Below are 21539 nucleotides of genomic sequence, written 5' to 3'. Positions count from 1 at the left end.
CAAAACATTTTTACCACTACCCCACTGTGACTATGTATATGAGTTAATTTCCTTTCACTCCAAAGCTGACTGAAGTCTTGAAAGATGTGAAGTATATTCAGACTCTCAGTCAGATCAAGATCCCTGCAGCTGCACTGGCAGTTTTTGAGAAGCGTGACATGCTCACAAAGGTAAGAAACATTACAAACAATACTTTACTAGCTCACCTACACTCATGCACACCTGTTTAATGTAACCATTTGAAACGGGAGCAAAGTGACTTGATTTCTTTCAAAAACATGGGAAGAAGGCAATGAGCAAGGAAAGAAGAAATGACCCCAAATTAGCAAGAAATTAGTAGAACGTACAAGAAAATGACCTGACATTGTTTAAAAAAAAAAAAAAACACACACACACAAAATGAAAAATAATTTAAAAACAGCAAAAATTAAAAAAAAAAAGTCAAACAAGACTTGGAACAAGTGCAGGGCGTCGGGTGGCAAAGTGGATAAAGCAGGCGCCCCATATATGAAGGCAGTGTCCTTACTGCAGCGGCCGCAGGTTCGATGCTAGCTTGTAGCACTTTGCTGTATGTCATCCCCTCTCTCTCCCTCTTTCACGCTAGCAATCTCCTGTCCTGTTTAATAAAGGTAAAAATGCCAAAAAATAATGTTAACAAAAAACTTGTAACAAGTGCTTAAGGACAATTATATTTATGTAACATAATTTCAAATGTATAATTATAATAATAAATGCAGATTAATCTCTAGACATTTTCGTAGGCATTTTTCCCTATCTTTTTTGTTCCTTTTAAAGCTTTTTTTTTCTAAATCTACTAAGTTTCTCATTGCCCTTTTCCCATGTCATTGCAACAAGTTTTAAAATACTGAAAGGCATATTAAAGCAGCACAAGAAAGGTGATGTTTCAGGTTTCAAAGGTTTAAACAATACATATTCCCTATCTATCCTATTAAAAATCCTACTCTCTGCCTCAGAAAAAAACTTTTCTCAACGCTTGTATTTTCCAGTATGTGAGCAGTCTGCAGCTGTTAGTACAGTGGTACAACAAGCTAAAGCAGACAGTGCTAGAAGTGGAACTTCCTCTCATCAGAGCTGAGCTGAAGTCCATCGACATGCAGTTGACAAGAGCAGAGCGTGACCTGACCTGGCAGGATCCAGACTGTTGGAGCTTCATCAGCACCACCAAAGACCTGGTCCATGACCTTGTATGTCGAGTCAGTAGAGCCAAGGAAAACTGCGAAGCCATCCAGTCAATGATGAAGGGATGGAGCAAACAGGCCATGTTTTGCAGAAAGGACAACAAGAAAGGCTCTCTCATACAGCTGGAAGACAGGAGTGACCGTGTCAACAGGAAGTACAGCTGCATGAGGAAGGATGGAGAATCTATCCACAAGCTGGTGCAGGTGCGTGTGGCTAGATCTATGGATATATTCACTCATATACATTATAGATTTTTTTTATGAATACTAATGTTGCTGTACTGTAGGACATAAAAACATCTCCATAAAAAATGAAATTGTTGGCATGGTTCCAAAACCTTTTAACATGTTGTGGTGATATTTTTTTTTCATCAATTTACATCACATTGAAAGGAAAGTCTGTTCAGTGGCATTTTAAAACCTGGTTTATTTACATTTATTAATTTTATATTGTGCACTTGTGTTTTTGTTTGGATCCAGTTTTCCTATGATAAGATAAAACAGAGATGATAACATAAATCAAAATCCAAGCCTAATCTGTCTTATAGGTTTTTGTTCCCGTTTCGGACCCTCTATTTCTAATCACTTTTTTTGACCGATTTGACTGAAATAAAAAAAATATATTTTAAGATATATTTTAACATGTCCCAAAACTCAAAAAGGCAAGTAAATAAAAGTGCAATAGTTATTCTGAAAGAGTTAAAAAAACAAAACAAATTAAATCTAGTAGGAGTTTTTAGCTGGTTATAAAACAGTCTCAATTTGATATTGATCCCTCTATTTCAACGTCATAAGCAAATCAGACCATCAGCGAGAAGATTGTCTGTTTGTATGCAGTAATTCTTTATACCTGTCCCCAGGGCTTATTCCACACGAAATCAGACAAATTCATTTACGTCACCCAGACAGGTAAAGCCAATGTTTACATTTTCCCTCGGCAAAGTTTTGCAGTGAGTAGTATAATGGCCAGTTAAAAGGAAGCAGGGGGAGATTTTTTTGGACAATTTTATTTTTGATGTTATACTGTTATGTTTAGGGCTGATACAAGGACATGATAAGCTAGAGAAAAAGAAAAGAAGAATGCAGAACAGCTTAAAGGGACAGTTATAGCACATCAGTGAAAACACGAGTCAAATGCAGAGAATTACAGGATTTAAAAGGATTCAAATGTCCTAAATTGGCCTTTTTCCACCTAGACAGGTATGTAATGTGTGTATTTTACTTAAAAAGTGCAGTGCAAGACAGGGTTTTACATCACTAACTGAATTTACAAAGTTTACTTTGTTTCAACATATTCATATTACAGTTACTAATCTAACATAGCCACACATGGACATCACTTCATCGCCATACATCCTGTAAACAGCTGTGTTTAAATAGAAAAAGTATTAAAAATAAGCTGCATCTGTCTTTCACTTACTTCCAAAACCAAAGCACAGGCTATCAATGACAAGATCTTAACTTCACAGGGTGGTGGCCGCGTTTGTCCACAGGGGCCACCACAATCACAACAAAATTAAAGTTCCTTTTAGTTGCTATAAATGTGTAAACCAGCATTTTCCCTAGAAATCCAAAGTGATGCAACTACAGAGCCAAAACACTTGCAGTTTTTGTGCTCACCATCTCTCCAATTTCTTACAATTTTATCAGGAAAATCTGGTCCTTTTCCATGCTGACCCTGCATCAGTAGCATGGCAATCCTACCTGGAGTATGTGGATGATATGGTGGTGGAGGGACTCTTCAGCTACATCAGCCACTCTCTTCAATTCTTTGCGGACAACATGGAATCATGGCCAAACCAGACGCCTCTGTTTGAGGCTCAGTTGAAGCTGAATAGCTCAGGAATGGTTTTCCTGCCCTCGTTGGAACAAGACACTGGGGACGGCCTCTATGAGCTGGTAGAAGGACTGGTTGGAGACATATTCAAGACTTCAGTAAATGTCATCAGAGTGGCTGCTCATCTTTGCACAGAGAGTTACCAGGTGCTGTAGATTTAAATGTTAAAAAATGCACTCTGCTACTCTTTATAAAATCATTATGGAAGAGTGATTATAGTGGATTCTTCTACAAATAGCAGTTCCCCTCATGTTAAATGTCATGCAATATAACTCTTACAGGATGTAATGGATGACGTGCTAGATTTGTTGGACCTGAGACAAGAAATAATGAAGCGAGTGGAGAATGTCCTCAAGAAAGCGATAAATTACCAGACAAAGTTTGACTGCTACACCCACCTCTGGCAAGAGGACAGAGCAGAGTTTCTCAGCCAGTTTCTCCTGTATGGACGTGTTCTTACAGCTGAAGAGAGGGAGGCTTGTGGAGCAGATGCACTCCTTGAGAGCCTGCCCACAATCGATAACTTCAAAGAACAGGTAAATGCCTTCTTTAAATCGCATTTTCAACATATTTCTGATATATGTCTCAATTGTAATCTTTGTTGGAGTCTTAATTTTAGATAGATCATTATGAGGATCTGTATGCTGAAGTTTCCAAGCTTGAAGACTTCAAAGTGTTCAATGGATGGTTTCGGGTGGACATCAAGTTCTTTAAAGTGAGCCTTCTCAACACAATACAAAAGTGGAGTTGGCTTTTTAAAGAACATCTCTTGACATATGTCATCAACAGGTAAAATTAATGTCTCCATGGCCGTTGAATGCAAGCCAAACTATAACATGAATTGTTCTCACTGTGCATGCTTTCCCACTCAGTCTTGATGAGCTACAGAAGTTTATTCGAGCCACAGTTGAAGGGCTCAGCCAGCCTGTGGCTAAAGGAAACCACTGTGGCTTCTTGGGAGTGATGAGTCACCTGTTGGCTGTCAGAGACAGACAAGCAGCCACAGATGAGATGTTTGAGCCTTTTAGAGGCACAATAATGCTGCTGGAACAATATGGAGTGACCATACCAGACCAGGTCTATTCTCAGCTGGAGGTAAGGAAAGGAATGCACCTATTTTCTTGCCACCTTCTGGGCTCTTGTTTTTGGCCATTTAACCTCAAATCAAATGAATTCTCTCCATAGGAACTTCCTGAGAAGTGGAGTGGGGCAAAAAAACTGGCCCAAAAAGTGAGGCATGAAGTGGCACCCATGCAGAATGCAGAAGTGATGGTCATTCGGAGACTATGCGTGACATTTGAGGTGACAAATCACTTTAAGCTCTTTTTTCCAGAGAGTATGTTTTATCTTATTGTGGAAACCATTAAAGTAATACTTCTTGTTTTTCAGGTGAAACAAAGCAAATTTAGAGAGATGTTCAGAGCAACGGCGCCCTTTACTTACAATGCAGTGCGTCCCTACATCAGTCTGGAGAAAGTAGGAGTTTAACCAATACTTGATTATATTGTTGAAATACAATTGTATTTACAAATAAAATGTTGTATTATTATTTTTATATTGTACACTTTGGATAACAATTATCATCTGTTGTTTTCTAGTCTGAAAAAGCTATCCGTGACATGGAAAAGGAGGTTGCAGAACTACAGGAGTCAGCAAATCTGTTTGACGTTACTATTCCTGACTACAGAGACATCAGGCTTTGCAGAAGAGAGATTACTGTCCTCAAAGAATTGTGGGACATTGTTGTATTTGTACAGGTAAGTAGTTTACTGTATGCTTACTAATCTGGAGTAAAGACAAATACAGCTGAAGGCCTCATCACGTCACTACAATACCCCAATAACTTAATACCTTGACTAGCCTGTCCTCTTGGAGGCTGTCATTGATTCTTTGAATACCCTGTAGCCTCTAAATGTCCCCATTAAGTTCCCTCAGCCCATTGACCCCTCTGCATGCGTCTTTATCTATACAGACCAGTGTGGAAAACTGGACAATGACCAAATGGAGGCAGATAAACGTGGACCAGATGGATGCAGAATTGAGGAGGTTTGCCAAGGTGAGGTCACCAACAGTGCTACATCACACCAGCGCATCTCTCCTGCTGTCTTGCCGTCATGCACCATTGCTATTTGTAACAGATGCCTCTAATAACTAATTATGTTTACCTACCTTCTGTTTGTGTAGGACATACGGAGGCTTGACAAAGAGGCTCGCGTGTGGGATGTGTATTGTGGGTTAGACCTTTATGTAAAGAACCTGTTGACGTCACTGCGGGTCGTGAGTCAGCTACAGAACCTGGCAATACGAGAGCGCCACTGGGCGCAGCTAATTAGAACAACAAAGGTGCATAAATACACACAGCAGAGGTCATATAGAGATATGTTTTTTTTTTCTTGCATTATAGAAATCTGAGACTTGCATTATGACAATAATTCTTTTGAAATAGATGGACTTCACCGTGACTGACAGGACCACCTTGGAGAACCTCTTGGCTCTGCAGCTCCATTTGTTGGAAGATGAAGTTCGCAACATTGTGGATAAGGCGGTCAAAGAAATGGCCATAGAAAAGGTTCTTCTTCCATTAAAAGATACATGGATCCTGGTTAAACCATAGAATTAGAATGAATGGAAAGGACATCAAACTGTTTGCAGTGGTCATAAATGCAAAAGTAAATGGGGATTGTTGTTAGTTGTTGTGGTGACAACACATGTCAGTGGGGCCGTGAAGTGCATCACACTAACTAATCTGATAACTCCGCTTTGGTCTATTCTTAAACCTGTTTTACTTAAACATAAAAATACAACCGTGCACCGATCAAACTTTCCCTCTTTCGCTTTAGTAACACAAAGTTAGCTCAACTACCAAACTCAGCAGAAATAAATTTTACCCAAATCATCTTAGTTTGTATTGTTAGTCATCTAGATGGTTAACTGTTCCACTAATCAAAAATTCTGGTTTGGTCGAAAATAAATCCATAATTCACCAAATTAGATGTGAGAATATGCCAATCTGTATGCTGCTTATCTCTGCAGCCTCTATGTCTCTCCGTTGCACATTGAGCAGCGGCCCTCACTCGTTCTTTGGAGGTAGCTACAGCATGTCATGTTTCAACAAACATGCATATTATGGGAACAAAATAAACCGTTTTGATCATATTTAAAAGTAATGGATTGCTAGCTTGAAAATGTACTTCTCCACAGCTTGTTTGGTTGTTACTTCAAATCTCACATCAGTGAGTGTCAGTCGCTGGTTTATCGATGTGGAAGTTTATGCGGATGTTAGCCCTCTACAAGGGTTGCAATGGCAACAGTACACTGCCACTCTGACCATTCCGCTATGTCGATTTGAATAGAAATATCCGTTCTACTGTGATTCTACCTCTATGGTTGAAACACATCAGCATGAAGAGTCATTTAGCACATGAAGACAGTAATGACATCGAACAAGGAGCCATCGTGAACATGGTCCATTACACTGCTGTCCTGCAAAAACCATCTTCAGAACATCAACTTTTCATTTGTTTGTTCTCAGCTTGTTCTCAACAGTGTATTTGACAGATAATCCAGTGGATGTTAAAAGATTTATTTATCAGAGGAAGAAAGAGAATTTTCTTAATTCTTGAAGGAACACTTAATGTAAAGTAACTACACCTAAAATCATAGATACATGGTTTTCATTGGAAACGTTTAGTTACTGTATTTGGTTTTGAAGTAACTTCTTGCTATCAGTACGCTGTCCATTTTTTTTCATCTCAGGTTGTGACAGAAATAACTAAAACATGGGCATCAGTGGAGCTGTCATACGAAGATCATTACGAGACCTCTGTGCCACTGCTTAAATGTGACGAGGAACTTATCGAAATTCTTGAGGATCATCAGGTAACTAAGTTACTGACATTGATATACTGTTATAATGATATTTATAATAAGATTTTATGAGTGACTTCATGGCGCAGGATGCACAATGGCTGTAAAGCCAAACAACAAGTTCTCTAGATCAGTTGTCTGTGAGAAGCACTGATAGTTAAGTGCTGAATAGAGATGAGATTGCAGAAAGGGGCCGCCCTGTCTGACTGTCTAACAGCACAGCTGAGAGTAGAGAGGTCCCTATTGAGTCCTTAGATTTATAGCTGCTGTAGGAAACAGGGCATTGTGGCACCGTGGCGGTCTTTGTACGTAGCCACCAGATGTATTGGGGGGTTATAGCCAGCAATTAGAAGTCTTACCACTTTAGTGCCTAGATCTTTGTGTAAACAGACTGTTTCCCTCCCCCATTTTTTATGGCATTGCATGCTGTTGAAGTTGAATATGCATTTAAATTAAACTGACACATTAGGAGGTTGATGTTTTTAAGATATTACTTTTTCTTGCTTCGGATCCGGTGATAGTTTAGTGTATTTTAGTTTTGCATCGGACCAAACCCTTTTGTCTCCATGTCTTTATCCTCAAGGTTCAGCTTCAGGGCATCTTTCAGAGCAAGCATGTACATCACTTCCTGCTCCAGGTAGTGGAACTTCAGAAACAGCTCACTGTGGCTGATTCTGTGCTGATGGTCTGGATGGAGGTACAAAAAACATGGGCCTACCTGGAAAGCATCTTCAAAGGCTGTGACGACATCTGCCAAAAGCTTCCTGCAGATGCACACAGATTTCAAGTTATAGATGCAGAATTTCAGGTCTGCACTTCATATGCCAGTCATGTAGTCCATTGTTCTGGTCATTGTAATCATGTGGATTTTGGCTCTTTCAGGAGTTAATGTTGGACAGTGCAAAGACTAAAAATGTAATCGAGGCCACCAACAAACCTCTTCTGTTTGAGAAGTTAGAGAATCTACAAAGAAGGTTAATTTTTATTTACTTACACTTTTTATAGTTCTCACAGTTTGGTGTTTTGTTCTTATAGTTCCTATACTCTCTTTTAACAGGCTGGCTTTGTGTGAAAAAGCTCTTGCTGAGTACCTGGAGACAAAGAGACTCGCCTTTCCGCGATTCTACTTTATATCATCAGCAGACTTGTTGGACATCCTCTCTAAAGGAAGTCGCCCCAGAGAGGTAGATTTATGTAAACACCTCCCTTTGTGTTTGTCTTTAATATTTGTCCAGTGTCACTATTTCACTACTGTATCTGTCATAAAAAAAACATTGACTCAGTGTCTTTTGCAGGTGACTGTCCACCTCTCAAAATTATTTGACAACATGTCAGACCTTGAGTTTGCCAAAAATGAACAGTTGGATAATCCTAAACTTGCAGTGGGCATGTACAGCAAAGAAAGGGAATATGTCCCATTCCAGACTGAGTGTTGCTGTTACGGGCCGGTAAGATTACATCCAATATCAAAAAATCTAAATTAGCTATCATATTTTACAAGATAAGTTAACTAATAGTAAAAACATTTTTCATTAGGTGGAAGCATGGCTTACTACTCTGGAGGGGTCTATGAAGGAATGTGTCAGGGGTCACCTGTCTGAGGCTGTGTCTGTGTACGAGGACAGGCCCAGAGAGCAATGGATCCTCGACTATCCTGCCCAAGTGGCTCTCACTGGATCTCAAATCTGGTGGAGCAGTGATATGGAGCTTGTGTTTAAAAGACTGGAGGAAGGATTTGAGTCTGCACTTAAAGACTACAACAAGAAACAGGTAGAGTTTATTTTAAGGTTTTAAGCTTTAAGGTTGACGTTTGTATTTGGGGTTTCTGCTTGAACATGTTTACATGCTTTAGTGTTATAAAAAAAGCTACTTTTCTCATACTGTCTGTCTGATTAAAGCTGCTCTCCCCCTCTGTCTGAAACAGTCCGTTTTAGTGCCTGTCTCTTTCCGGCCCCCTTCCAAACAAGCCCAGTTTACTCCAATTAATTAGCGTTTCTCGGCCTTCCACATCTGCCACATGGTGTCTCTGCATTAACAGTGCAGCCAGGTAGTTACTGTAATGGCACTGTAGAGGCAATGTCTGCCTTTTTATAGTATAGTTGTAACATCACAACTTCATGCAAGTCCTGACAGCCTGTTTTAAAGGCATGGTCTCTGAATAACTGAGCATTTTTGTACTTTCACAGTATTTATGAATTACCTATACCTACTAATAAAACAAGATACGCAAATCAGACAATGTCACAATGTCGGACATTTAACAATATTTGTAAGTATTTTCTTGATGGGGAAGTAGGCATAGTGTTTCAGAGATCTTGTCTTTTTCATATCCTGTTAATTGGAAGAAAGGTATCAATAGCTCAGTAATCAAATTTTGCTAATCACATGATTTGTGATGTGTTGAATTTGACTATTAATTTGCACGGCATACCCAATATTTTAAAATAAGAACAATTCCTTACAAAATTAGGATCTACTACAACTTCACAAACCATGGCCTGGAAAACTAACATACATCAAAACCTTTTTGGATTACTGTCAATCTTATTACAAGATCAGTTCATGTAGTAATTGACAATAGTTGTAAAGGTACATTGTTGTGATAAAATTTTATTTAAGGAAATAGTTACCATCTTGATTTAATTTTATGTCTACACCATATTATATGTGAGTGTATATATTTAAATGTAAAGATAGTATTACATTATACTGATACCTGTCAGTGAAGTGGCAGTTGCTAAAGATGATTGACACGTTTACCATAATGTTGTCATAATCACACCAGAGTCAGTGACCTGAGCTGAGTTTGTAGAGCCTTGCTGTGGGCTGTGCTCACTGTTGTACTATCACTCTTGTCAGTTTCATCAGCACTATTTAAGGTTAGCCTGTCCTTGGTTGCTGTTTGAATAATCTCTCACTCCCTTCAACACACGGCACTGCACTGATTGGATCTGCTGTCATACAGGATCAGTGACAAATGCAAGACATCCAGTGATATTTTGGTCAAAACAAGAACAAAAGAAGACTTTTGATTGTGTGTATTTCCATCAAATCACATTCATATATCTAATGTGTATGTTGTTCTGTATGGACTAAAGTTTTAATGATTTTGAATACTTAATAATAGTGAACAAGAAATTTGAACCATGCAGTTTCAGATCAGATTGTTACCAATTCAGTCTCATGTGTAAATTTGAATTGGCGTTCTTGTCTTAACTTCTGTCCAATTTTCTCAGCATTGCACTGGTTTTTTTTTTTTTTACTCCTCCAGATTTCTCAACTCAACTTGTTGATCGGCATGCTGCTGGGAGAGCTAAGCTCAGGTGACAGACAGAAGATCATGACTTTATGCACTATTGATGTCCATGCCAGAGACATTGTTGCCAGCCTCATTGCCCAAAAGGTAATCACAACTGAATCATCCAATAATCAGTTTTACCCTTTAGTACAAATAATATATTATTGACAGTATAATATGTTTTCACATCATGTAGGTGTGTATAAGAGCATATCGTTGTTGTTTTAATTTTGCGTTTCTAAGAGTAGAATATAATTTACAGAAAATCACAACCCATATGGTGACAGCCCATTTGCAATCCGTATTCGCAGTTAAGATTTGAATTAAGAATTAAGATAGCATGACAAACCTAGATAAGACCAGTACAGTTCCTATCTTTTTATAATTTTTGTTGCACGATGCAACCCCCTCCATTTCACCAAATTGACAGACTAAATTAAAGATTTCTTAAGGTTCACTCAAAATAAAACAATACATGTTTTTCCTCTTACCTGTAGTGCTGTTTATCAATCCAGATTGCTTTGTTTTGAGTTGTAGTTGTCGTTCAGCTGTAGAGATGTCTGCCTTCTATTGAATGAAATGGAACTAGATGGCACTTAGTTTGTGGCACTGAAAGTGCTAAAAAAATCAATTTCAAAAACTCAGCAGCAAAGTCTCTTTCCAGAAATCATGACCCCGTCACTCAAGATAATCCAACCAATCTTGTTGTGAGCAGTTTCATGTTGGAGTATTTTCTTTCTACTGAACTACACGCACAAACCATATCACCACCTAAGGATGCGTGTAACTACTGCTAGCTCACCGTGCACCACTGAGCTGGTTAATGTTACAGCTCAGCTGAGAAGGATACCATTAATGTTTACAATTCACGCTGTCATAAGCACAAGCCTCTTGTCTATGAGTAGATCCATTCTTACTTTTGCAAAGTGATATAGTTGCCCAGTTGATAAATATCACTACAAGTAAAAGAAAAATTGTATTGTATTTTTGATTGTGGAATAAATTGTATCGTTAAACTTAAACCAGACAATATTTGAACTAGCTATCATCAACATATTACCTGCTGTCCATATCTCTTGTGTCATAAGATGTCTGACAAAGTTTAATAGCAGCAGCGTGTTCACAGGTCACCACCTCGCAGGCCTTCCAGTGGCTTTCCCAGCTCCGACATTGCTGGCATGAGCAGCAGCACCATTGCTTCGTTAACATCTGTGATGCTCAGTTCCTTTACTCATACGAGTATCTTGGAAATACACCACGTCTAGTCATCACTCCCCTTACAGACCGGTAACTCTGCCGCTTATCAGTTATTATTCTGTGCATGTAACGTTTTAACACATTGTTGCATTCCACATTTGTTAAACAACACGTTCATGTCTCTCTTTGTGCTGTTGCTATGGACATGTTAAGATGCTACATCACCTTAACTCAGTCACTCCACCTGACCATGAGTGGAGCTCCAGCAGGTCCCGCTGGAACAGGGAAGACTGAGACCACAAAGGATCTTGGCAGAGCCATGGGCGTCATGGTATACATCTTCAACTGTTCTGAACAGATGGACTACAAGGTCAGCCCGCATAATTATTCCCTCTGGTCAGTGTATGTCCTAATGAGGTGTTTCAGTGATGATGTATGTTTAAATGCAAAATGTAATTTTTGTTTATGTTCAGTCAATTGGAAATATCTACAAGGGTCTGGCCCAGACTGGAGCATGGGGCTGCTTTGATGAGTTCAATCGTATTGCTGTGGATGTCCTATCAGTTGTAGCAGTGCAGGTCAAAACTATACAGGACGCCATTCGCTCTAAAAAGAAAAGGTAACCAGTTAAAGCTGAATACATTAAGCCGTCACACTGTAACAGTGAAAATGAGTTAACTCTATGCAACATCTCAGGTTCCTGTTCCTGGATAAAGACATTGTCTTGAAGCCCTCTGTGGGGATTTTCATCACTATGAACCCGGGCTATGCCGGCAGGACGGAGCTACCTGAGAACCTCAAGGCTCTTTTCAGGTGAGAGTAATAAAGTAACTTTAGTTATAGAGTGCTTTTCCTCAGCATGAAGTTTATTGTTTGCACTGTCTGTGTCCTGCTGTAGACCCTGTGCCATGGTTGTGCCTGACACGGAGCTTATTTGTGAGATCATGTTGGTGGCAGAGGGCTTCCGTGGTGCTAAGCTCTTAGCCAGGAAGTTTATCACTCTGTACACTCTCTGCAAAGAACTACTCTCTAAGCAGGTAGGAAAAAGACACCTCAAGGGATAGTTTGGATTTTTAGAAGTGGGGTTGTATTTCCTACAATAGACGACAGACTTTACAATAAATGTTACTTGATTTAAAGATTCATTATGTAAGTTCCAGCCACCCAGTCCAACTGTATGGGGGGCAGTATTTCACCCTTTAAATGCCGGTCTACTACTGTGTCCATACAACCACAATTTACAGTCATCAGTCATAAATAAGGGCAACTTGTAACTGAAAGTAGAGCAAGAATACAGTTGGTCAAAATTAGGCTGCTATCTTATGATCTTCATGTGTGGCGTTTGTGTATAGTTTACTTTATAGCTTACTCACTCAGTTTTAGCAATGCCACTGTAACAAGAAAACAATCAAATCACACCATTTGAAAAGTTTATTGAGAACTGTAAGCCTATAGTTTGTGTCATTATTAGTTACTGTACACTAAAGATATGTTTCGGTAAATAGCTGATGTTAGATGTTACTTACCAGTCCAAAAGAAATGTGAGTTCAGTATCAAACCCCATCTTCCTCGGCTTTTTCTTGCATCGCTTCTTTTCTTTGCTGTGGAACGTTGCCTCTTTCCAGGAGCTGCTTGTGATGGGGATAACGGTTGTGTTCCTGGAGCTTCTGCCATCGCCATGTTTCATACACACTAACTAATTCACTTTGAATGTAACTTCTATGCTGTATCTATTTACTCTATGCTCTGGCTGGCTCAACTTCTTCATCCTCTCTTGCGGCACACTAGAGGCTACAGTGGCTCACTGTTGTTAAACCAGCAACTCCATGTTCTGCAAGTTAAAGTTACTGTTTTTGCCAGTGGAGTCTAGCGGCTGTGAAGAGAGCTTAGATGGATATAATGGCCTCAGTTCCCCGTCCGAAAGAACTGTCTGACAGCCAGCTGAAGCGGTAAAAATATTCTAAATATAGCGCACATTTAAAATGATATTGATTTTTTTTAGTTGGGACTTCTTTAGGTGGCTAAAATACATTTTGTTGCTGCCCCCTTCCACAGCAGTACATTGCTTAGCTTCTGTGCAGGTATACCTGTCTGTTTCTCCAAACTTGGGGCATGCCAACTACCATCCACTGTGAGTAATATACTGACTACGGCTAAGTACGTCATACAAACCCACCAAAAAATCCTGACTATCCCTTTAATGCCCTTAAGAGCACTGTTACATTTCATAATGTTGAATCAGAACAGTGATAATCAATAATAAATCTTTTTAGATATATGAGCAAAGTGATGCATTAAACCTTTCAATACATTTTACTACATTGTATGATGTGATTTATGGCAAGTATAAAGACAGGAATACACATCTTTTCTGACTATTTCTCCTGTCCATTAGGACCACTATGATTGGGGTTTGCGTGCAGTCAAATCTGTTCTAGTTGTGGCAGGAGCGTTGAAAAGAAGAGACAAGAGTAGACCAGAGGATCAGGTAACTTACATGTGTATGTCATCTCACAGCCACAAGATGATGACTTATTATCTTATATAATATGTAAGTGCAATTTACTTTCCAGGTGCTGATGCGTGCACTGAGGGACTTCAATATGCCTAAAATTGTCACAGAGGATGTGACTATTTTCTTGGGTCTGCTGGAAGATCTGTTCCCAGGCCTGGAGGTGGAGAGAGAGAGGGACTGTGACTTTGAGAAGGCCGTCCGAAAGACCACACTGGAGCTCCGACTCCAGCCTGAGGAGACATTCATTCTTAAGGTTTGACATGATTTATACCCGGTCAGTAGTTAAAAAAAGAGAACGAAAGATTCTTTTTCTAAATATTAACTTTTTCAGGTGGTTCAGTTGGAGGAACTCATGGCAGTACGTCATTCTGTCTTTGTTGTTGGAAATGCTGGGACTGGAAAAAGCCAGGTTAGACTTTACTGCTTTAAAAAATGTGGAAGTAAATGCTCAGTTTGTTTTTTGTAAAGTATTTTGAATGTCAGGTATATATCCTTTCAACAGATATTGACAGTTCTCCATAAAACCTATGTAAACTTGAAAAGGAAGCCTGTGTGGAATGACCTCAATCCAAAGGCAGTAGACAGAGATGAATTGTTCGGCTTTATCCATCATGCAACTCGAGAGTGGAAAGATGGTAAACGGAGCTGGTTTTAAATGAGAATAACACATTCTAAAACTCATGAACCAGTGCTAACTCTTATTAGGTGCAGACAGTGTGTATACTTTGTAAACAGAGTTGTTATTTGTGTTCTTCAATCTCCATGTAAGGTTTGCTTTCATCACTGATGCGAGAGCAAGCAAACATCCTCCACATAGGACCTAAGTGGATTGTGTTGGATGGAGACATTGATCCGATGTGGATTGAATCACTCAACACAGTGATGGATGACAACAAGGTACCTCCCTCCTGTTCACTCATACACTATTGTACAACACATAGCAACAGAGGTGGTATAGATAGAAAAAGATGTTCCTTTCCCCCTCCTTCAGCAATCACTTCCTGGAGTGTGAGTACTTGGAGGTCTTTTTCCAGAGCGATGAATCATGTCACAGTGATCTTGTGTATTTGAAATATTCTAAAGCAAGTCTGTCAAACCTGATGAGATATGAAGTTGTTTTCCCTATCGTTTGGGTGGATACTTGTCCATCATATTGACCATGCAAATGTTGTGACGTTTGGAACCATGTTGTTTCTAACATATTTCAGGTCCTGACTCTGGCCAGTAATGAACGTGTGCCACTCACTCCATCCATGAGACTGGTGTTTGAAATCAGTCACCTAAGAACAGCCACTCCGGCTACTGTGTCCAGAGCAGGAATTCTTTATGTTAACCAGCAGGACCTGGGCTGGAACCCGTGAGTCGCACAGTTTGTATTCACATCATATAAACACATTTTTAAGTTTTACCATAGAATTCTGTTTTGTATTATCTTTTGCATTATGTGTTTTGTTTTTTTGCACAGAAATAACCATATTTAAACTCTTTAAGGCTCCATAACATTGTTCACACTCAGGGTTTCAAATGGGAGACATTGCGGTCAAATATTATACATGTTTATGTTCTTAAAAGCGATTGATAGGCAGGCTTTATTGAAATTTATTAGTAAAATGTGCATGATTGCTTTAAAACATATTCAGAATACAAGTCCCGTCAATAGAGTCTCGCACATAACAACACTTTTTTATATCTAAAAAAATAAATATGCTTACTTATGTCGTTTGGTAAGTAAACACAAAGAATTTCCTTCAGCTTTCGGCCTACATTTTCTCAGATAAAATAAAACAGAATAAAAGCTATTCACAAACAAACAGAAAAATAGATGTAGATCTGAGTAGCTCATAACATCTTAATTATGGCATATTGCTGTTGAAATCAAATAGTCTCCGTTCACTGTAGGCGTTTCTTAAATAAGATTTAAAACATTAAAAACTCTTTAAAAACAACCAAAATAATGGCTGTAATTTATTGATGGCTCATATTATTCTGCTTCTTGTGCTTTTTTGCAGCAGTGAAGCTGCTGACTTAAAATCAAAGGTGCAGAGTAAAGTGAATTATTTTGACCGGAAATCATGAATTGAGAGATTTAAATATATTGGACTTCAACAGATTTCCCCCATTTAAAAAATGTTAATTACTATGTAACGGAAATCCTGTTCCCAGCCTAAATCAGTGAAAATGTATTGCACTCAAAAGACAATGGGAGATTTAAGGATCTTAAGGATCTAATCCTGATCAGCAAAATAAAACAATTTCTTCCTGCTCAGGTATGTTGCCAGCTGGATTGACCAACGAGAACGCCAGACAGAAAGGGCCCACCTCACTATACTGTTTGAAAAATATGTTCCTCGTTGTCTAGAACAAATGAGGAACACCTTCAAGACCATCACTCCTATCCCAGAAAACTCTATGGTGCAGGTACACAACACACAAGCATGTACAGTGACTTTCTTTTGTATGCCTATACAGTCAGCAAATTGCAGTAAAACAATTACTTTCTTCTTGCTTAGACACTATGCGCTTTGCTTGACTGCCTTCTAACACCAGAGAATATTCCACCTGACTCTCCACGTGAGCTCTATGAAACCTACTTCACCTTCGCCTGCATCTGGGCTTTTGGTGGGGCCCTGTACCAAGATCAGGTATGACTTTGGTTAAATTCAAGGGGATAGAATTGTGCATGGTATAACAATTTTGATTCCATATCCACTGTAAGGACCATTTTGGTGCATGAGTTTTGCCATGACAGTGACATACTCTGCAGAAGTGTTTGTGTCCTAATAAAGCTTTGGTTTTATTTCTTGGGTGCCCAAAACTAATTTGTTCCTCGACAGAAATTATGCATTTTCATAGAAAAATATGCATGCAACATCAAGGACTCTTTGACAATGTTATAGGATTGATTGTTAATACTCCTGGTAAAAGTAAACTCATTTTTCACACCGCATACTCCTTGATTTGCCTTTGTATTTCTATCATGAAGGTATAAATATAGGCTGAGGTACAACATAGTGCCTTTTGCTGATACACATGTCAAGAGTGTCATGTGCCTGAGAATAATTTAAGCTTAACTGTCAATGATTTGGACTAATGGTGGGTTGCCCATTTAATGACATGTATTAATGCATGATATTATATCTTCAATGATTTGTCCAGGTCTGTGATTACCGGGTGGAGTTTAGTCAGTGGTGGACCAAAGAAATGAAAACAGTGAAGCTACCAGCACAGGGGACAGTGTTTGACTACTACCTTGATCCTAACACCAGACGGTTCCTGCCCTGGAGTGATACCGTGCCTCAGTTTGAAATGGAAACTTGTACACCATTGCAGGTAAGAACATTAAGCTGCTATAAATGTAGGAGAGAGAGAGATTTTTCAAAGCAGTTTGACAAATAATCACATATATGATCACAAGCAACCTTCTTAAAGAAAAATAACCAAAAATGAACAATACAGTCATATTAAAAATGTGTGTATGCCTCAGTGAACATAATAAGAGAGGGTAAAGTCCAGTCACGAGGTTATGGCAGGGGTGCTAGAATGGATGATAGGCTTTCCACTGTGTTTGATTACCATCTACTACACCCCATGCTAGACTGTGTGGGGGTGAAGGCATGAGCAACAAGGCTTGAGCTATCACCCACGCTCTATTGTCTTTCTTTATTCTCCTGCGTACAGCTGTGAATGCTCCAAAGGCTCTTGCTGAGCCATAATTAGTGGGGTTTTGTTCTGAGCAAATGATGCTATTATGACAGAATAGTTGTGGTGTACTGGGGAAATACAAGAAATTATAAATCACATACAATTCACTGAACACATGTCTGTCAATAAATCACACTCAAAGAAAGCCATAATAACTATGTATGTTTCTGCTCTCTGTCTTCCTGCTGCTTCTATGATTGCAGGCTGTTCTGGTACACACAGCAGAGACTGTGCGTCTTCGCTACTTCATGGACTTATTGCTAGAGAGGAGACAGCCAGTGATGCTTGTGGGGAATGCTGGAGTGGGAAAGACTGCACTTGTCAAGAACAAGTTTGACTGTCTGCCAGAGAGTTACATGACTACAAAAGTACCCTTCAACTACTACACTACCTCCCTCATGCTGCAGGGTGAGTGGGTTTTTGTGATTGTTTTTTTAGCACTGTGGAGCACAACAAGTAAACTGTAGCACCATCTGCTGGTAATGCTCAGATTCAGGAAGAGTGGAGGGGGAGAAATCTTCACCCACACGAATTATTGAGGTCATTATCTTTTTCACATGACATCCCCACCTTTCCAAATGTAGATTTACAAGTGAAAGATTATTCTATCTCTTTAAAAAAGTATTTTTTTATGTATTCAAAGGTAACTGTTGCTTTGTTGATATTTTTTATTGTTGTTGTTTGCTCTCTCTTGTAGTGATTCTTGAGCGACAGTTAGAGAAAAGAGCAGGCAGAAGCTACTCCCCTGTAGGCAACAGGAGGATGGTCTACTTTATAGACGATATCAACATGCCAGCTGTCGACAGTTATGGAACAGTTCAACCTCACACACTCATACGTCAGCATCTGGATTATGGGCACTGGTGAGATGAAACCGTACACTTAGTACCAGTTTTTTTTGCTCCGTTGTGTGTTGTGTCTCATGCCACCACATGAAACGTTTTGCCAAACAATGGTGTGTTCTGCTTATTAAACCAGGCTGTCCCTTCTTGCTCTCCATAGGTACGACAGACAGAAACTAAGCCTGAAAGAAATACACAAAACTCAGTATGTTGCCTGTATGAATCCAACTGCTGGGAGCTTCACTATCAATCCCAGACTTCAAGTATGTTTCCCAGTAAATTGCTCTTAATGTTATTTTCTGATGTTTGATTAAAACAGGCATACCCATTAGCATAATTATTTTTGCTATTCTATAAACTTTAAAGGTTTTAAGAGGACAGTTTTAAGTAAGAATAGATTAACACTTTAAAACCTGGATGAACACCACTTTTCTCATGCTGCTTTCAGACACCTTTTGCAGGTCTTTAAACCTTTGAACTCCAAGCAATTTGGTTTGATTTCTTTTAAAAATATGGGGGAAAAGGCAATGAGCAACTTGGTAAGAAATTTTTCACAAATTGTGTGTAATTAGTAGATTTAGATTTTTTTTTTTAAAGCGAGGGAAAAATGTCTGGGGGGAAATTAATTTTATAATAATTATAATTGCATATTTAAAATGATGTTATAGAATTATAATTTTTTAAGCACTTACTCTAGGCCAATTATTTCCTTTTTACTTTCTTTTTTCTCTTTTATTATTTTCTAGTACTTTCTATTATTTTTTTAGCTAGCTTTTGGTTAATTTTTTCTATGGTTGCTCATTGCCTTCTTCACGTGTTTTTGAAAGAAATCAAGGAGAAAAGTTCAAGCAGCGCACACATACAAAAGTAATAAAGACTAAAGCTGGACAAAGCAAAAACAGATGTCAAAGAATAGATAATGTCTGTGATATCTTTAATATCAAAACCTCCTGCAGGTAATCGAATAAACGTTCATATGAGCATTTACTAGTGTGCCTACCTATTCTTTGGAAGAAATCAAGCTTATTTGCTCAGGATTCAGAGGATTAAAATACGTGTGAATTAGGGTTCACATTATTTTAAAGCTGTCTATGACAGCGGCAGAGTTTATCCATTCAAAATGCTGTCAAGAATTTTGACTTGATGTATTTTGTAGTGAGCCTTTATCTGCAAAACCTCATTTCACTTACTTGTTCGCAGAGAAAGGGATTAGCATGGAGAAGAAGCAGCAATTACGATCCCACAAGAAAATCTCTTAAAATCTCCTGTGTGGTTTGGAACACAATCTAAAACATGTAAAAGATTTCAACATAATGTTTTATACTCGAGTGGCAGCATGATGAGGATGTATTTTAATGATGTGGGAACTGCTACTACCAAAAAGCATTTTACTTCTAGACCAGTTACTTTTAATTCAAAATTCCAGTGGTGTATTTGAAGATTTTGGGGGTAGAATTGTTTGCTTAACCTGCATTTTTTAATAATTAAATTTATACACAGCAGTATATTTTCTGACATGTAGTTGTGCCTTTGCTTTCTACAGAGACACTTCTCAGTGTTTGCGGTGAACTTTCCTTCGTCTGAGGCTCAGATGTCAATCTTCAGTCAGATCCTATGTGGCCACCTGAGGCAGCAGCCCTTCAATCCGCTGGTTCAGAGGAGTGCTGCAGCTGTGGTCCAAGCTGCCATAATGCTTCATCACAAGATAGCTCACAGCTTTCTGCCCACTGCCATCAAATTTCACCACACATTTAATTTGCGTGACTTGTCCAATGTCTTTCAGGTAGTACTCATAGTGAGCAATTTTTTTTGCACTTTGACTTCTTAATAAAAAGGTAAACATTCACATGATTATTTGTGGTTTTCAGGGCATCCTCTTTGCTGGGCCTGACAATGTGGTAGAGAGCACTGACCTGGCACTGCTGTGGCTCCACGAGTCCTGCAGAGTGTACTCAGACAGACTGGAAGATGTCAAGGACCTGCAGCTCTTCCGGAGGCTCCAGATGGAGACCGTGCATGAATGCTTTGAGGTGCAATACAGATTCTGATAAACGGTGTAAACAGTATGAATTGCTGCTCTTCACCTTCAGCTTACAACATTGACTGAAAGATTTCAATGATTTATCATGCTTGTCTTCTTCCAGGGACTGGAGGACAAAAAGGTGACAAAGCAGCCCCTCCTCTATTGCCACTTTGCCCAAATGGGTGATGAAGCCTCCTATGCTCCTATCACAGACTGGGCTGTGCTCAGGTCCATCCTTGCAGATGCCCTGGAGAGCTACAATGAGCTCAATGCAGCCATGAATCTGGTGCTGTTTGAAGATGCCATGCAGCATGTGTAAGTATAGCTGGTTTGCATGTAATTATGATAATGATAATTTCTGTAGTGTACGTAATAAAATGTTTTCCTTTAATAATGTTCCTGAAAGGTTTTTAAAGACACTAAACACACATCAACTGAAGAAAGAGCCATTAAACAACATACAAGTAGTAGGAAAAGTACAGAACGATTTTATGAAATATAAAGACATGTTAAACGTTAAAATGTTGTTCTTTGCAGCTGTTAAGGAGACTACATATAAAGACTTTTGAAGACAGTCTGTATAGATTTATGATATTTGTTGGAGTAGAGATTTTTCATGGCATAACAGAGATGGTGTTGTTACCAGCTGTCGCATCAGTCGTATCCTGGAGTCTCCAAGGGGTCATGGCTTACTGGTTGGGGTCGGGGGCAGTGGGAAGCAGAGCCTGACTCGTCTGGCTGCGTACATATCCTCTGTGGAAGTCTTCCAGATCACTCTGAGTAAGGGTTATAGCATTCAGGACCTCAAGGTAAATATTGATGTTAAAAATTTACAGCCAAACAGAGCATCAAACACAGTCATCAGATATGGTTTTATGAAAATGTATAGCCTTTAAGTGACCTGTCTGTACTAACAATTATTCACAATACACTTAAGTCAGGGTTTCTTTAAAAAAACAACTCTAGAGTATTTTCCTTCTAGCCACATGCATGATATTGATGTTATTCACATTTATTCAGCTTCCCCAGTGATGCAGGAAATACTTGTCAGATACTATT

General features: G+C 39.0%; 1 protein-coding gene across 1 annotated transcript in view; it reads left to right on the top strand.

The window, feature by feature from the left end:
• si:dkey-233k19.3 (dynein axonemal heavy chain 11) overlaps positions 1-21539 on the top strand; it is a 55149-nt gene that overhangs the window by 3996 nt on the left and 29614 nt on the right. Inside the window, exons 13-52 of the mRNA XM_042489723.2 lie at positions 66-170; positions 1008-1403; positions 2850-3182; positions 3318-3572; positions 3656-3825; positions 3909-4131; positions 4222-4338; positions 4426-4512; positions 4635-4793; positions 5009-5092; positions 5221-5379; positions 5483-5605; positions 6793-6915; positions 7487-7711; positions 7786-7877; positions 7961-8087; positions 8199-8351; positions 8440-8673; positions 10175-10306; positions 11328-11488; positions 11612-11768; positions 11872-12017; positions 12095-12211; positions 12297-12435; positions 13794-13886; positions 13972-14166; positions 14245-14322; positions 14416-14548; positions 14683-14810; positions 15122-15270; positions 16181-16331; positions 16424-16555; positions 17070-17243; positions 17819-18023; positions 18313-18478; positions 18618-18720; positions 20001-20240; positions 20326-20487; positions 20602-20795; positions 21127-21289. Of these exons, the coding sequence (XP_042345657.2) occupies positions 66-170; positions 1008-1403; positions 2850-3182; positions 3318-3572; positions 3656-3825; positions 3909-4131; positions 4222-4338; positions 4426-4512; positions 4635-4793; positions 5009-5092; positions 5221-5379; positions 5483-5605; positions 6793-6915; positions 7487-7711; positions 7786-7877; positions 7961-8087; positions 8199-8351; positions 8440-8673; positions 10175-10306; positions 11328-11488; positions 11612-11768; positions 11872-12017; positions 12095-12211; positions 12297-12435; positions 13794-13886; positions 13972-14166; positions 14245-14322; positions 14416-14548; positions 14683-14810; positions 15122-15270; positions 16181-16331; positions 16424-16555; positions 17070-17243; positions 17819-18023; positions 18313-18478; positions 18618-18720; positions 20001-20240; positions 20326-20487; positions 20602-20795; positions 21127-21289 (6483 nt within the window). The remainder of the gene's footprint in view (positions 1-65; positions 171-1007; positions 1404-2849; positions 3183-3317; positions 3573-3655; positions 3826-3908; positions 4132-4221; positions 4339-4425; positions 4513-4634; positions 4794-5008; positions 5093-5220; positions 5380-5482; positions 5606-6792; positions 6916-7486; positions 7712-7785; positions 7878-7960; positions 8088-8198; positions 8352-8439; positions 8674-10174; positions 10307-11327; positions 11489-11611; positions 11769-11871; positions 12018-12094; positions 12212-12296; positions 12436-13793; positions 13887-13971; positions 14167-14244; positions 14323-14415; positions 14549-14682; positions 14811-15121; positions 15271-16180; positions 16332-16423; positions 16556-17069; positions 17244-17818; positions 18024-18312; positions 18479-18617; positions 18721-20000; positions 20241-20325; positions 20488-20601; positions 20796-21126; positions 21290-21539) is intronic.

The sequence above is a fragment of the Plectropomus leopardus genome, chromosome 11 (assembly GCF_026936395.1).
Source record: "Plectropomus leopardus strain MGB_pleo_1.0 chromosome 11, ASM2693639v1, whole genome shotgun sequence".
Taxonomy (NCBI): Eukaryota; Metazoa; Chordata; class Actinopteri; order Perciformes; family Serranidae; genus Plectropomus; species Plectropomus leopardus.
The sequence above is the reverse complement of the archived record's forward strand: the minus strand, read 5'-3'. Positions and strand labels throughout refer to the sequence as shown.